This window comes from Hemicordylus capensis, chromosome 7 (genome assembly GCF_027244095.1).
Source record: "Hemicordylus capensis ecotype Gifberg chromosome 7, rHemCap1.1.pri, whole genome shotgun sequence".
NCBI classification, from domain to species: Eukaryota; Metazoa; Chordata; class Lepidosauria; order Squamata; family Cordylidae; genus Hemicordylus; species Hemicordylus capensis.
Window position 1 is genome coordinate 8721573 of NC_069663.1, and position 17030 is coordinate 8738602.

The following is a 17030-nucleotide window of genomic DNA, read 5'->3' on the forward strand; positions in this document are numbered from 1 at the left end:
CAGAGAAGCCTGTGTTAAATCGCCTGTATCAACAAGTGTCACACAACACTGTTCTTTGCTCATCTCTCTCTTTGATTGTGGTGGACACTTCCATTGTGTCCTGTTTTCAATATCTTAGACTGCCCAGAAATCAGGTTTCGGGGTGTGGAGGCTTGTCACCCACTGCGACAACCTGCTGTCACCCTACTGTCACCCATCAGAGTATCCCTCAGAGATCTAATCACCCTGATGAATAGTCTCCCTTGTTTTGGCATAGGCATGGTATCTTACACAGAGATAGCCACATATTATTTCTTAAGTGAACGTTGGGCCCTGTCTGAGTCACAAGTCTTCAGTCTGTTCCTCTCACTCTGTTGCTGGCCAGTTAACTGTCTGCTAGGCTCCCTGTGAAGGTACAGAAATAAAGCTCCTTAGAGCAGGAGCGGAGCAAGGTTGGAGTGGGCCCAGAGACAAGATTTTAAAATGTGCCCCCCCCCCCGAAGCTCAGCTCATGAAGTAAAGAAATCTTAAAGGAGGCGGAATAGTGGTAAGAAAAAGCAGAGTAAAATAAATTGTTCTCTCTCTCTCTCTCTCTCTCTCTCTCTCTCTCTCTCTCTCTCTCTCTCTCTCTCTCTCTCTCCTATGTGCCACAATAGAACATCCTAAAAAAAATTTTTTTAAGGTTTTGTAAATTGTGGAGGATGGAAGTCATTGAATGGTACTAGAGAAAGACATGCTGTTCTGGTGGCTCCAGGTCTTAACACTCACATCAATTTCGGAGGATGAATACAACAGAAGGAAGCCCAGGCAGGTGTGCGGCTGGGGGAGTCAGTCATGTGATTTGCCACTGGGGGGGGCAAGGCAGTGGGCCCCCAGACAACTGTCTCCCCTTGCTCTATTATAGTTATGCCCCTGCCTTAGAGGAGGCCATGGGGACAGACACTCTCAGCTCTTTTGAAGGTATCTGGGGCTGACCCAGTCTCCTTGCTGCTGCTGCTCCTCAGCCCTTTCTAGTTATCAATTTCTTCAGTGTCTTCTTTCTGCTCTCTTAAGAACATAAGAACAGCCCTGCTGGATCAGGCCCAAGGAGGCCCATCTAGTCCAGCATCCTGTTTCACACAGTGGCCCACCAGATGCCGCTGGAAGCCACAAGCAGGAGTTGAGAGCATGCCCTCTCTTTTGCTGTTACTCCCCTGCAACTGGTACTCAGAGGCATCCTGCCTTTGAGGCTGGAGGTGGCCTGTAGCCCTCTGACTGTAGCCAATGATAGACCTCCATAAAGTTATCCAAAGCCCTCTTAAAGCCATCCAGGTTGTTGGCTGTCACCACATCCTGTGGCAGAGAGTTCCACAAGTTGATTATGCATTGTGTGGAAAAAGTACTTCCGTTTGTTGGTCCTAGATTTCCTGGCAATCAATTTCATGGAGTGACCCCTGGTTCTAGTGTTGTGTGAGAGGGAAAATAATTTATCTCTCTCCACTTCCTCCACACCATGCATGATTTTATAGACCTCTATCATGTCTCCCCGCAGTCGTCTTTTTTCTAAACTAAAAAGCCCCACGTGTTGTAGTCTTGCCTCATAAGAAAGGTGCTCTAGGCCCCTGATCATCTTGGTTACCCTCTTCCATACCTTTTCCAGTTCTACAGTGTCCTTTTTAATATTTGGTGACCAGAATTGTACGCAGTACTCCAGGTGTGGTCGCTCCATTGTTTTGTATAAGGGCATTATAATACTAGCAGTTTTATTTTCAGTGCCCTTCCTAATGATCCCTAGCATGGAATTGGCCTTTTTCACAGCTGCCGTACATTGAATTGACACTCTCAACGAGCTGTCCACCACAACCCCAAGATCCCTCTCCTGGTCAGTCACCGACAGCTCAGATCCCATCAGCATATACTTGAAGCTGGGGTTCTTCGTCCCAATGTGCATCACCTTACACTTGCTAACATTGAACTGCATTTGCCATTTTGTCGCCCACTCCCCCAGTCTGGAGACATCCTTTTGGAGCTCCTCACAATCCGTTTTGGATTTCACTACCTGGAAGAGTTTGGTGTCATCTGCAAATCTGGCCACCTCGCTGCTTACCCCTGTTTCTAGATCATTTATGAATAAATTAAAAAGCACCGGTCCCAGTACAGATCCCTGGGGGACCCCACTTCTTACTTCCCTCCATTGTGAAAACTCTCCATTTATACCTACCCTCTGTTTCCTGTCTTTCAGCCAGTTAGCAATCCACACATGTACCTGTCCCCTTATCCCATGACCGCTAAGTTTCCTCAGGAGTCTTTGATGAGGAACTTTATCAAAAGCTTTTTGGAAGTCCAGGTATACTATGTCAACTGGATCACCTCGATCCACACACTTGTTGACACTCTCAAAGAAGTCCAAAAGGTTGGTGAGGCAATATTTACCTTTGCGGAAGCCATGCTGGCTCACTCCCAGCAGGGCCTGTTCTTCTAGGTGCTTTACAATTTTATGCTTGAGGATGCTTTCCATCAATTTGCCTGGAACGGACGTTAGGCTAACTGGCCTGTAATTTCCCGGATCGCCCCTGGACCCCTTTTTGAAAATCCATGTTACATTTGCTACTCTCCAGACCTCTGGTACAGAGCCCAATTTCAGGGATAAGTTATATATTTTAGCAAGGAGGTCGGCAATTTCACATTTGAGTTCATTGAGGACTCTTGGATGGATGCCATCCGGCACTGGTGATTTATTAGCTTTCAGTTTTTCCAGACAGTTTAGAACATCATCTTTTGTCACTTCTGTCTGACTCAGCTCTCTAGCCTCCATCCCTAAAGAGCCTGGTTCAGGAACAGGTATATACTCAGTATCCTCTGCTGTGAAGACAGAGTCAAAGAACTCATTCAGCTTCCCTGCAACCTCTATATCCTCCTTAATAATCCCTTTCACTCCTTCATTGTCTAATGGTCCAACCGCCTCCCTGGCAGGTTTCCTGCTTCTGATGTATTTAAAGAAGTTTTTGTTATTCCCCTTGCTACTTTTGGCTAAATGTTCCTCAAACTCTCTTTTTGCCTCCCTTATGGTCACCTTGCATTTCTTTTGCCAGCGTTTGTGTTCCTTTTTGTTCTCTTCATTTAGACAGGCCTTCCAATTTCGGAAGGAAGTCTTCTTCCCTTTTATGGCTTCCTTGACGGTACCCGTTAGCCATGCTGGCATCCTCCTGGACTTAGTGTTATCTTTCCTCATTTTGGGTATACAATCTAACTGGGCTTCTAGTACTGTGGTTTTGAGTAAACTCCGTGCACTCTGGAGCAAAGTGACTCTCCTGATTTTCCCTTTCAGCTTTCTTTTCACAATACTTCTCATTTTGGAGAAGTTTCCTCTTCTGAAACTAAAAATGTCCGTGTTAGACGTCCTTGGTGATTCTCTCCCTGCATGTATGCTGAATTTGATGGCACTATGGTCATTGTTCCCTAAAGGGTTGATGACACTGACATCACGCACCAGGTCTTGGGTGCCACTCAGAATTAGGTCCAAGGTCGCCTTCTCTCTGGTTGGTTCCAAGACCAACTGTTCTAGGGCACAGTCATTTAGCGTATCTAGAAATTTGACCTCTTTGTCATTACCTGACTGTGAATTTACCCAGTCTATGTGTGGGTAATTGAAGTCACCCATAATTACAGCCCTGCCTCTCCTTGACACCTCCCTGATTTCCTCCTGCAACTCCCAGTCACTGTCGGCGTTTTGATCCGGAGGGCAATAGCATGTCCCCAGTAGCACATTCCCTTTCAGGCCTTGTGTTGTCACCCACAGGATTTCTGTGGAGGACTCCAGTCCACCTAGATTTTCTAGCTCGTTAGATTCTATCCCTTCTTTAATATACAGTGCTACTCCACCTCCAAGGTGCCCCTACCTGTCCTTTCTCTAGAGTTTATACCCAGGGATAACAGTGTCCCACTGGTTCTCACTGTTCCACCATGTTTCTGTTACGCCCACTCTTCTTCTTTCTCCAAAGCTCTCACTGACACTCCAGATGACTCTCCCAGTCAGCACGCCTGCCCAGACCATCTATTGATATTCCAGTCCCTAGAGAGGGGTAGCCAACTTTGGCGCTCCAGCTGTTGTTGAACTACAATTCCCATCATCCCCAGTCTATGGGAGGAGAGCTGGTCTTGTGGCAGTGAGCATGAATCGTCCCCTTTGATAAGCAGGGCCCACCCTGGTTTGCATTTGAATGGGAAACTACATGTGAGCACGGTAAGATATTCCACTTAGGGGATGGAGCCGCTCTGGGAAGAGCACCTGCCTCCTTGTACTCAGAGGTTTCCAAATTCCCTCCGTGGCATCTCCAGATAAGGCTGGGAGATACTCTTGTCTGTAACCTTGGAGAAGCTGCTTCCAGTCTGTGTAGACAGTTCAATTTATTTGCGATCGCTGACCAGAAAAAATATATAAACAGTCCAAACAGTAACAATAACTAATCCAGATATCCATAAACTTCATGAAATCTAACTATACAGGTGCTCTCTTACTACAAATTCTAATGGCAACAAGGCAGAAGTTAGCAACTGCATAAGTGGTTTTGGCAAAGAGGTACCTTTTAATGTGGTGATTCTCTTTATTTAGCAGGGGGAGAGTAACTGGTCCTATCCACCCCCAGCACAGTACCTCCAGTGACTGTTGTTGATGTCTGTCTTATGTTTCTTTTTAGATTGTGAGCCCTTTGGGGACAGGGAGCCATCTTATTGTTTTTAATAATTTCTCTGTGTAAACCACCCTGAGCCATTTTTTGGAAGGGTTGTATAGAAATCGAATCAATCAATCAATCAATTTTTGTCATTGTTGTCAGATAAAAGATAACTAACATAGAATTTATCCGGATGGCCAGGGTAATTTGCTAGAAGGGTCACTATTCATAGTGAGTGTCCCTGTAGAAACTACAGTATAGTAGAACATGGGATAGTATCTCGATAGCTCCTGCCTTGCAAAGACAAAACCGCTCTGCATAAGGAACTTTTAAAATCCTATCCTCAAACACAGCAGAAGGTGGAATGTCAAAGCGTGCTAGCGAAAAAGCTCTACGGGATTTTGCTATTATAAGCTGATCTAAATAATTAGCAGGCTTCATATTCAGAAGTTGGTTACCCACCATTAATCTCCTTGATCTAGTGTAGACAATCCTGAGCTAGATGGGCCAATGGTCTGACTCAGTAGAAGGCAGCTTCCTATGTTCCTAATTAATTGTGGCTACAACGTAAGAACATAGGGAACTGCCATATACTGAGTCAGACCATTGGTCTATCTAGTTCAGTATTGTCTTCACAGACTGGCAGCGGCTTCTTCAAGGTTGCAGGCAGGCATCTCTCTCAGCCCTGTCTTGAAGAAGCCAGGGAGGGAACTTGGAACCTTCTGCTCTTCCCAGAGCAGCTCCATTCCCCAAGGAGAATATCTTACAGTGCTCATACTTCTAGTCTCCCATTCATATGGAACCAGGGCGGACCCTGCTTAGCTAAGGGGACAAGTCATGCTTGCTACACTACCACAAGACCAACTCTTGAACAAACAGAGGTATACTCTTTATAAGTAAATATACTGTTACAAGTAAACTTGTAAGTTTACTCAGTGGCTTTGAGCTAGATGTTCTCTGTTTCTGCCTAACCAGCTTGACAGGCCTATGAGGATAAAAGTGAGGAAGAGCCATATGCATAATCCTGATCGCCTTGGAGCAGGGCTGCACAACTTTGGCCCTCCAGTTGTTGAACTACAACTCCCATCACCACCACCATAATGGCCAGTAGTTGAGTATGCATGATGGGAGTTGTAGTCCAACATCTGCAAGCGGGCGAAGTTGTGCAACCCTGCCTTGAAAGAAAGATGGCTAAACGATACTCTTAGTTGGCATTCTTCTTCAAGGGCACCTGAAGTATGATGTATATAGAGGTGCTCTTACCCCTGGACTTTGGGGCCCAAGTCCAGGGCCTTCACAGCCCTTGGGGGGCCTCCAAATCTTCTTTAGTCTGTCATGGGTGGTGTGTTCGCCCAGCGGAGCATAATGGTGCTTAATTTGCAGGGAAGGGGGCCCCTCCAAAGGCCTTTAGGTCCAGGCTCCAAAATTACCTAGGTGCACCTCCGGATGTATAATGTGACATACAATCGACTTTGTGTTTAATAAATTTAATTTTGGGTTTATATTTGCTTGTTTTCATCAAGCGGCTTTTATTTTCTCTAGAGCGCCTTGGAAGACAGGTAGGTTATGAAAAACCTTTCATAAAATACCTTGATAAATATGATTTCAATAAGGCAAAACAAATATAGTGTTGTAAAGACTTAAATGTATTACCAATAAAATAGGCAAAACACAAGCTTTATAATAGGACAAACTTGATTAAAAATACGTTTTTAATGTTTTCACGTTTTCTTGGTTATTTTTCTCCTCTTTGCTACTAACTAGATTATGTATTGTATACTAGTAACTATAGGAACTATACTGACAACACTCGCCCTTTTCCCTTCTAGCCCCGCCTCTTTAATTTACATACGCCAAACTAGAGGGGCGGTGTTGGAGCTATGCTGAACCAGTACGCATGCGTGACTTTGCCTCTTTCATTAAGTGAGAATGAGCGCGAACTTGGGCGCGTAGCGGAGGGGTGGTATGGAACAGAGGGAGAGGAAGAACTTCCGGCAGCAGAGTGGGGAGACAAGCACGCCGGCATCCGTTAGGCTCCGCCCACAGAGAGAAAAACCCAAGGCAGAGTGATACATCTCATATTCTTTGCAGGGATGTTTCGGGTTTAAATTGAATAATTGAATCCTCTGCAAACTGAGCAAAGAGGCACCTTTTAAAAGTGGTGATTCTCTTTATTTAGCGGGAGTGGAGCAACTGGCCCTATCCAACCCCAGCACAGCATCCCTCCACTGCCTGTTGCTGGTGTCTTTCTTATGTTTCTTTTTTTAGATTGTGAGCCCTTTGGGGACAGCGAGCCATTTGTATTTATTTATTTATATCTATGTAAGCCGCTTTGGGAACTTTTTGTTGAAAAGCGCCACAGTATATAAAAATTCGTCGTACTCGTAATTATTGCTGCTTTAGGAGTTGCATCCCCCCCTCTGCATTTTAAATTGCTTTTATCAATTATATTTTAAAGCCACCTTGTGAGGGCAGTGGCCTGAAAGGTGGAGCACTAAATCCACGGCACTTAATTAAAAAAAAGAAAAGAAATAAAATATAAAAACCCCACCACCCCGGCACACACACACACACAAAATAAGACCTGGTTCAGAGAACAGGAACTCGGTGACTTTACTGCTACCTTTTATTTTTCTGTGTGAACTGCTTTGCGAACCTTTTGTTGACAAGTGGTGTATAATTAATAATTAGCACTACCTTTTTGTTCCGAGGTGGATCGGAGCCGGTAGCAACTCCCCCCGCCCCCCAAGCCTCGCTCCCAACCAGCAAAGTTCCCGGAACCGGAAGTTGGATCCCTGCGGTTTCCCAGACATTTTCCTAACTCTAGGGCTTCACCGCCGCCGCCGCCGCCGCAAAGTCCTTCGCTGGAAGAGCGGTGGTTCTCCCCCGGGTCCAAAGTGGGCGGGGGGACGACTTCCGGCGGCGAAGGCGCATGCGCGCGCGCTGGCGGATGCCGGGGACTGGTCCCTCCAGAGCGAGCGAGCTCGAGCCTCAGTGCGCTGCTGCTGAGGGGGAAGGAGAGTCGGTTTCCTCCTCTGTCCTCCCGTCGGTCTCGAGCCGGGGCTGCGGGCGGCCACGCCACTTCCGCTCCCCTCCCCAACGCTCGAGACCGGCCGGAGCCAGCCGAGGACCGAGCAGCGCCAGAAGACGGAGCTGAGAGGCAAGAGGGCCGCGCGGGCTGAGCTAAGAGCCGCCGCCGCCGGCCAGGGCAGGCGTCTGGAGAACGAGCGGCAGGACCCGGACCGTCACCCGCAGCCTCCGAGCGGCCGCGCCGAGCTCCATGAATGGAAATCGGCAGCGCAGGTGAGGAGGAGGAGACTGAGGCTGACAGGAGCTTTGCTGGACGGTGGGGTAGATCTTGACAGGACCCGGCGAGGCAGGCAGGCAGGCAGGAGGGGAGGAGCGTCTCTCCGGGGACCCGGCCGGCTCAGGGTCCCGCTCCCCTGGCGGCGGCGGCTGCTGCTCCCCTGCTAACGGCCCCTGCCTGTCCTGGGTCTCCAAAGTGGGGGGGGGGAGGAGGAAGAGGGTGTCTGACCTTGACGCCCTGTCCGCTGCTACCTGATCAAAGAGGTAGCTTCTAAAGTGGTGGTTCCTCTTGATTTAGCAGGGGGAGAGCAGCTGGCCCTATCCAGCACCCCCCCCACTCGGTACAGTATTTCTCCAGCTGTGGTGGAACTACAACTCCTTTCATCTCCTAGCCATAACTTATGGTGTCTCTGGATGATGATAGTTCAAAAAGCAGGTTTGCCCACCCCTGCTGCTCCCTGGGCTGGTGTTTCTGTGTCTCTTCAGAGTGTGGGTCATCTGGGCACAGGGATCCACCCCATTTATTTATTTCTCCATGTAAACTGTTTTTGAGTACTTCTTTTGAAAAGCAGTATTTAAGTAGTAGCTGTAGCGCACTTAGGGCCTTTCTGTGGCTGCCTCTGAAGCAGCTTTGGCAACTTTGGGCACTCCAGCTGCTGCTGAACTACAACTCCCTTCATCCTCAGATGTACTGTCCCTAGGGATAATGGGAGTTGTGGTTCAGCAACAGTTGTAGTGCCAAAGGTTGCCTACCACTGTTGCCTCTAACAGGGATTCCCAGATGTTGTTCACTACAACTCCTAGCATCCCCAGCTGGTGATTATGTCTGGGGATTATGGGAGTTGTAGTTAACAGCATCTGTGAATCCCTGTTAGAGGGAACACTGTTGCCTACCCCTGAGAAAGTGATGGGGATTGGAGCTGCTGGTAACTATGGAGTAGACCTCAGCATAGACCTGAGCTTAAAAGGAACTTGTAAGTGTAATTAAGATTGCCACCTTTGAGGCGCATGGGTGCTGAATAGTTGCCACTTCACAGAACCGGCCATTATGCCTGAGAGTTTTGTCAGGGAATATTGGGTGGATCCCTGAAGGAGCCTCTAGGAAACGAAGGCTTTAAATCTGCCACAAGTGGTTTTTGGTATGTGCTTTTTGGAAGAACTGACACAGTATGTATGTAGGGTGGATTTAGGGGCTTCAACTCTTTCTGGTAGTTGAGGGAAGACCTGGAGCTAATAGCTGTTACTTTAGGGGTAGATCTTGTGGGAGTAATAGCTTTTCTGGTGTAGCATGGATACTTTCAAAATATATTGAAGTTCTCTTCAAATAAGTCACCTAAGAACTCTAAATCTGTATGGTATATTTGCCTCTGACCATACAATTTTTTTTCTAATTTATCATCTCTCCCCACTGCTGCCCCTGGTACTATGTGCAGAGTATCAGGTGCATGTGGGAAAACTTTTGTCAGTTGGCTTGTAGAGATGTAGGTTGATGTTTTAGTGAGGTTAGGCATCAGTATTAAATCCAGAATGTTACTCAAGTTCTTTCCCAGTAAAGCATACGTATTGTGACTCCATGGGGATTGTAGTGTGAAAGTGAAGTTGAAGCATGATAGGGTTGTTACAACAGTTAGTATTTAAAGTTTTATCTGCTTCTAGGTTGAATCTAATCCTGGACCTCTAAACCTGGTTCACTGAGTTGACATTTTTTTAGGTTGATCTCTGGTATTTGAGTGGTTGAGTGGAATGAAATGCTTCTTGAGGTTTGCATGTAACTTGGCTAGCCACCTTGAGAGATTTCTGTGGATGCTGGAGTGGGATGAACTCTCATTTACAGCTTGTTTCCTGTTCTCCCACAATGGTTTATTTCAGTATCCTTACAAATGTAGCTGACAGTTTCTTGAGCTGTGCCATTATGAGAGAGCTACTCTCTTATTGAGAGCTGGTCTTGTGGTAGCAAGCATGATTTGTTCCCTTAGCTAAGCAGGGGTCCGCCCTGGTTGCATATGAATGGGAAACTTGATGTGTGAGCACTGCAAGATATTTCCCTCAGGGGATGAAGCCGCTCTGGGAAGAGCAGAAGGTTTGAAGTTCCCTCCCTGGCTTCTCCAAGATAGGACAAGATTTTTTTCCGGAGAGGAGAGCTGGTCTTGTGGTAGCAAGCATGACTTGTCCCCATAGCTAAGCAGGGTCTGCCCTGGTTGCATATGAATGGGACACTTGATGTGTGAGCACTGCAAGATATTCCCCTCAGGGGATGAAGCCGCTCTGGGGAGAGCAGAAGGTTTCAAGTTCCCTCCCTGGCTTCTCCAAGATAAGGTTGAGAGAGATTCCTGCCTGCAAGCTTGGAGAAGCCACTGCCAGTCTGTGAAGACAATACTGAGCTAGATAGACCAACGGTCTGACTCAGTATATGGCAGTTTTCTATGTTCCTATGAGTGGGGGTAGACTATAGAAGACGAACTAAAGCAACACTAGTAGCCTCCATTGTCATACAATTTGTTGGAAGTCGGAAGTTTCATCAGTTAATGCTGACAAAAAATAGTTTATTAATGTTCTTCATAAATGATGAGCAATTAGTGACATGAAGATTTCTCAACATCTGCATGAGACCTCTGCAGTGTCCCTCTAATTTTTTTCATCTGGGCATGGAATGAGCTTTGCTCTGATGGCAGTATCAAGGCAGTGCGCATGCATATGCATTCAGAATGGGGCCTTCCTGATTCAACCTGAGTGGAATTTAAAATTAACTGAGTGGACATTTATAAACTTGTGTACACACACACATGTGCATGTCTTAGACATGGAGAGGGGAGCCTTTTGACTTTAAAAGCTCTCGGGATAGCTTACAAAAGTCATAGCAAACTTGGAGCTCTGCTGCTTTCTTCAGCTATCAACATCTTTGGTGATGGGGGCTGGACCTCTCACTCTGCAGCAGCCAGGGGAAATGGCTGCAGATGGACACAGTGCATGGGTCCAGTGTTCCCTCTAATTTTTCTCATCTGTGTATAGAATAAGTTTTGTTCTGGGCAGCAGTATCAAGGCAGTGTGCGCGCACATCCATTCAGAGTGAGGCCTTCCTGATTCAACTTGAGCAGGATCTAAAATTAACTGAGTGGACATCAAAAAATGTGTGTGCGCATGCACATGAGCACGCCTTAGAGGGAATGCTGCATGGGTGGTGCTTGATCTACTGTTCGGGCAGGGGGGTTGCAGTCCCCTTAAATAATCAAGTAATCACTTCAACCTGAGGTGCTCCTTAATCCATCACGGCTGCTTGAAGCTTGAAGTGGCCTCTTGACATGGAATGCTTCTTACAACTCTGGGGCTGGTAGATGTGCTGCAGCCTCTCCCGGACAGATATAGTTTGGCCACAGTTATTCATGATCTCTTAACTCCCAGGACTTTGAAGGAAGGGGTTGCCTTTGAAGACTGCCTGGAAATGTCAGTTAATTCAAAATGCAACTGCTAGGCTATTAACTAGGACTGCATTGTAACAGAGTAACACTGCCTTTCAGTCTGTTTCTGAGCAAAATCTCTCTGGGAAAGCTCTGGGAAGAACACCTGCTTGCTTGCATGCAGAAGGTTCCAAGGTACCTCCCTGGCATCTTCCAGATAGGGCTGAGAGATCATACTTCGTAAGGCCAGTATCTAGGATGCAGCACTTACACTCCAACAGGAACATGAGGTGACATCCTTAGTACTTTGGAATAGAAAGAAAGTTTTGTTGCTTTTTTGTTTTGAGCTGGAGCATTAAGAAATGGTAACTGATGGGCAACTCCTGTAGTCACTGAGAGGAAAAATTGTATGTTGTATATGTTAGCATTGGGTGTGTGTGTGTGTGTGTGAGAGAGAGAGAGAGAGAGAGAGAGAGAGAGAGAGAGAGAGAGACCCTCTCTCTGTCTGTGTCTCTCTCTCTTCCCCCCACACCCACTTTACAGAATGTAGCTGCTTAACAGTCTGGAGAATTGCTGGGATCAATAAGTAGGAATTGTATAGCTGGTATCTGCATATATCCAACAGTTGTGTGTTTGTTTTTTGTAGAGGGGCTATTATTCTTCATCTCCCTTCTTGGTGTACAAATAGAATGAGAAGTATTTATGCAGAGCTGGAGAGGGTGCTTGTCTCTAAGTAAAAAGGTTGATGGCTACAATTATAATTATTTATATCATGGAGAGGTGAATTAATGTTAGTCTGCAAGGAAAAATAGTTTAATTACAACACTGTGTCTGGTAAAGGATTAAAAATCAGAAGAAAATAAATTACAGGGTTGACACTAGTTCTTTTAGTCTATGAACTGAGGCAGTCTTCAAAGTAAGTCTCATTAAAATTGGTGGGATTGGCTTCTAAATAAACATGGATCAAGTCGGGCTGCACAGTTCTCCGAGGTAGTTTAGCTGTCACTTGTCCTCCCCCATGCATGTGTCTATCATATAATATGTGGGAAACAACACTATTTCTGGGGGTTGTATCTATATTTCACAAAAACAAAATGAGCAAATGGGAGCATATTGGAAGGGTCAAAGTCAAAAAAGTCACATGCAGCTATCTCAAAATCTTTTCTGCAGTGTCTGCCTACAATTTCAGGACCTCACTACTGCATGCATTCCATGTACTGGGAAAAGTGTATCTAAGAGAGGCATTTGTGTGTGATGGACATAGATATCTTGGAAAGAAGTTGTCTCTAATTTTCTCATGATCAAACAGTTCAGGGATATGTGTTAATTAAAAACAAACATAAAAGTAGATACTTGAGCTTATCTGTTGTTTCACCTCCCCTTTTTCATATCAGAAGCAGAGTTTAAATGTATTAGAGCTGCAGTTTTAAATCCTTACAAACCTAGGGCCTGTGCTTGGCCCTATCCTGCTATATAGGAACCTCTTTTAATATTTGACATATATCTTTCTCCTATTCTCTCTCTTCCTACAAAGTTTTCTTTCACTTTTTAAAAAAAGCCTAACAAAATTATTGTACTGCTGGTGCAGTCCACCTTAAATGGTGGTACAACCCACTAGTGGGTCCTGAGCCATAATTTTGAAGACATGTTAAATTATAGTTAAACTGCGTAAAAGAGGTTTAATGGTATCATCAACTGAGGCATTTTATTTCTTTGCAATGGTATTTTCTGTTGAGGAAACGAGAAACAATTAAACCTTGAATACCTGAATGAGACTACTGCCAAACTTAATTCATAAAAGTTGTGTTCAACACTGAGTTGTTCTTGTATTCAACACTGAATGTTCAATATTGGATTTTTTTTAAAGTGCTACTCAGGTCTAGCTTTCATGACTTGCTTCAAAATGCTCTAAAGGCCTGTTAACATGCAGGGTGAGAAAGCACTATGTTATCAAGAGAGCTCTTCAATATTCACTAATATAAACTTGAAGTATAAGGACTTCTCTTCTTTCCACCTGTGCCCCCACCCCCCAAGTCCCTCCCTGGCTATAGAAATGGACATCAGAGGAATGGATTGGGAGGGGGGAATCACATCTTATTTTTCTACATAAATTGATTTGAGAACTTTTTGTTGAAAAAGCAATATAATAATAATAGTGCTTGGGTAGGGGTAAAAGGGTTTGCAGTAGCAGAAATGGAAGTTCACCTGTCCTTGCTGCTTTCCTTGCCTCTGGTTTCTTTGCATTTGTGGAAGGAATGAAAATGTTAGCCTCTGGACTTTTTAGCCACCCCTTTCAAAACTGGATAATGGTTTGCACTGAGTGCACTCAAATCATTCACTTAAACAAAAAAATAGCCATAAACTTGGAAAACTATTTGAAGCCAACTTCTGGCTCAGGAGGAATTATCTAGAATGAAGCCACAGAAACAGTGAGAGGCTCATAGGTAAAATGTATTTAATAAATGTTTAATATGCTAATAGGTGGGGCTGGTGTTCATGTGTATAGTTTAAAAAGTAGAGTTCTGCTTTGAACTTTCTGGGGAATTTTGTGAGTCACTAATATAATTGTTCATGTGTGTTAAAACCTACATCTTAGAATAATTAACTTCGTTCTAATGGCCTAAATGGCATCAGGAATATGTTTTGGTGACCTTTTGGAAGAGATAAACACACTCTCAAAATGCACCACTACTAAAAGAGGATAAGTAAATTGGTGATCAGCTCCCTGTATCTCAGTGTGCTGGATCTGTGGATAGAGGAGCTGGCCACACCAGATGCTGTGCTGTTTAGGGTTTGCAGTCTGGCATGAAAGGGGCAAGGAGGAATATAGTGGTAGGAAATCATCTATAGCTCTGTTCTGGGATGCGGGTTCAGACACTCCAAGTCTGATAGGTTGCAATTGCCATGGTGGGGGCAGAGATGCTGTCTGGAGGAGAACAAGAAAAAAGATCTATTGACAGCAGCTGAGGACTGCCATCCTTCGGTCATTCCAGCCAAAGGGCTCCAGTCACGTCAAGCTGGGTTCTCATAAGCTGCCAAACACAAATAATCACCTGTCCCACTCAGGGCTCCTCCTCAGCCTAAACTGGAGCAGAAAAGTACAGAATCAGTTCCACTGGATCTGCCAGATTCCTGCCTAACCCAAATTTGGAACCATCTCTTTTCCCGCTAATTGGGCTCTCCTCCTTCACTCAGGATGTGTAGGTGTGGACAGCAGCTACTAAGATAAAAACAATCCTGGGCTAGATAGCCCACTGGTATAAGGTAGCTGCTTAATAACTACTGAAACTTAAGAACATTTTAACAAGCAGGATAAAGGATAACCTTTGAATTTTTCATCATACTGTTTTCCTCTGATGAAACGTTTTAGCTGCAAATTGAATTCTTCCATTGAAAGTTTGTACAATGAGCACACCATGTTAGGGTGGTGGTGGTGGTGAAGAAATACTGTTAGAAACCTGGCATTTGCATTAAAAAGTGGAATAACCCTTAGGGTTTGGTACTTCCTTTGGTTCCTCTGTGATTGGCTGCAGCCCTGATTGACAGTTTGTGAAATGAAGAATTGGCTTAAGACCAGTAGCTGGCTAAACCCACATGTAGATAGTGGCTACATGACACTTGTAGGTGGGCTGGTTAATTTTGTCTGCTAGGGTGTGCTGTTGCACATTTCACCCAAGCATTTTCCCATAAGTGTATGTGCAGTAGCTCTGCTAGTGTGGGTGGGGGACACCAGAGAAAATCCCCTGTCAACCTAATAGAGGTTTGTTTTTCCCCTAAGCTTTAGAGGTTTTGGTAATTATGTACAGCTGACTTGTGTGTATCATTTAGGGATCTTGTTCAGGGTGGCAACTGTGAGGTTCCAGGTAAGTGGCAAACCCAAACTTGCTTACCTTCAGTAAGGTTTAATGTAGACACTGCCATGACCCCAAACATGTTTAAATAGCTTCAGGTTTTCTCCAACTTTTATTTCTCTTTAAATCCATCTTGTTACCTGTATCTGCCTGGGAACAAGTTAAGCATATTTATGGTATGAACTGTCAACTCATTCGAAAGCAGCATTTGGCAGATGTATTCAAGGAGTGTTCTACAAAAAGTAGTAAGGTTGAAATCCTTTGATATTATATGCTGTTTTGCTTGAGTTCTGAAAATTCTAAAATTTGTAGTAAAATGTGTAGCTGTATGGCAGCTTTTGCCAAATGTGTGTTTTTCCTGCAGTCCTTTAGCCCTTTAACACACAAGGCTAAATGAAGTGTGTGACATCAGAAGATATTCATTACTGTGCAAAACTGCTTGCTTCGCTTTTGAGTTTCTTACCTTTGACATACTTTCACAATAAAATGAAATGCTGCCATATTGTTCAAGTGTGTATTCTGGACTAGTAGTGGTATATTGAATAGGTTTACTTTGTCCATTTTTGCAGAATTAAAAAACAGACAAACATAGCATTTGGCTGATTCCTTTGATAGCATGCTGCTAGTTTCAAACATTCTCTTGCGTAGACCTGCACGTTGATGGGGTTTGACTAGAATAGCAACTTCCTGTTCTGTAAGTTGGTTGTGCTTGATCAGGAATAGAGACTGTTGGCTTGCAATTGGCACCTCTTTTTTTGACTAGAACTCAATCCAAAGATTATCTAGTCCAGGGTTTCTCAACGTGTGGGTCCCCAGATGTTATTGGACTTCAACTCCCATAATCCCCAGCCCCAATGGCCTTTGGTTGGGAATTATGGGAGTTGAAGTCCAATTACATCTGGGGACCCACACGTTGAGAATCCCTGATCTAGTCCAACCCACTGCAGTAAGGCAGGTTTTTCTATTCACTAACCAACCTCTACACCACACACTCGGCACTAGCCTCCTTCCACACCCATATAAACTGTGTCAGTAGTAGATAATGATGTCAGGAGATGAGTGAGGAACGCTATGTTTAAGCCTGCTGAAGTGAAGGATGGTTAGAAAGTTCTAGCAAGTTGACCAAGGGAAGGGGAAGAGAAAATCCAGGCTAATTAGTTTGACCTAGAAGAAGAATTACTCAGTTCCTGGACATTTTAATCTGTTAAATCCTGAACATGAAGCAAAATGCATCCATCACACTTTTCCAGCAGAAAAATTGCTTGGCCTGTAGAACAGCTCTATCCCACTGAATGGTCTGTTCCTAAGAATTTTGTGCTTCCCAGGAAGAAGAGATGGATGGGAGGGAAATGACCTTATTTTGAGTGAGTGCTTGGATTATGATGTCCTTGTAAATTTATAGTCTTAAAGTATAATTCATGTATCATATGATATGATCACAAAGATACTTGTGGCTTGGTTAGTTGAATACTTGTTTACTCTTCCCAACCATCTGGTTTGTTAGGACTTACCTGAATTTGTTACATTTCAAGTGGTGATTAGGTTGGTTATGAACTTGGTGGATAAACAAGTTCCTATAAAACATGAGGAAAGCTCATGTTGTAAAAGCATTTCCTTGTGTGATGTGCTGCCCTTGTCCATTATGGCTTGTGCTCATTGTGATTAATTCCCAAGGACAGTTATCTAAAGCTGTCCCGACCCACAAGGGCATCAAACAAGGTTGCATACTTGCTCATCACCTGTTCGACTTCTATATTAATGACATGGTGGGCCATCCAAATAACCCGGACTTCCACCCTCCGAAAGTGGTAGAGAAACATATCTCCACCCTGCTTTGTGCTGACGAT

At 44.7% G+C, this 17030-nt stretch overlaps 1 protein-coding gene across 2 annotated transcripts in view; it reads left to right on the forward strand.

Moving 5' to 3' along the window:
* The first annotated feature begins 7560 nt into the window (after positions 1 to 7560).
* Positions 7561 to 17030, forward strand: part of LOC128332920 (protein argonaute-3) — a 62291-nt gene continuing 52821 nt past the window's right edge. For both annotated transcript variants that reach the window (XM_053267741.1, XM_053267742.1), the window contains exon 1: positions 7561 to 7934. In XM_053267741.1, coding sequence (XP_053123716.1) covers positions 7916 to 7934 — 19 coding nt within the window. In that variant the 5' untranslated portion in view covers positions 7561 to 7915. The remainder of the gene's footprint in view (positions 7935 to 17030) is intronic.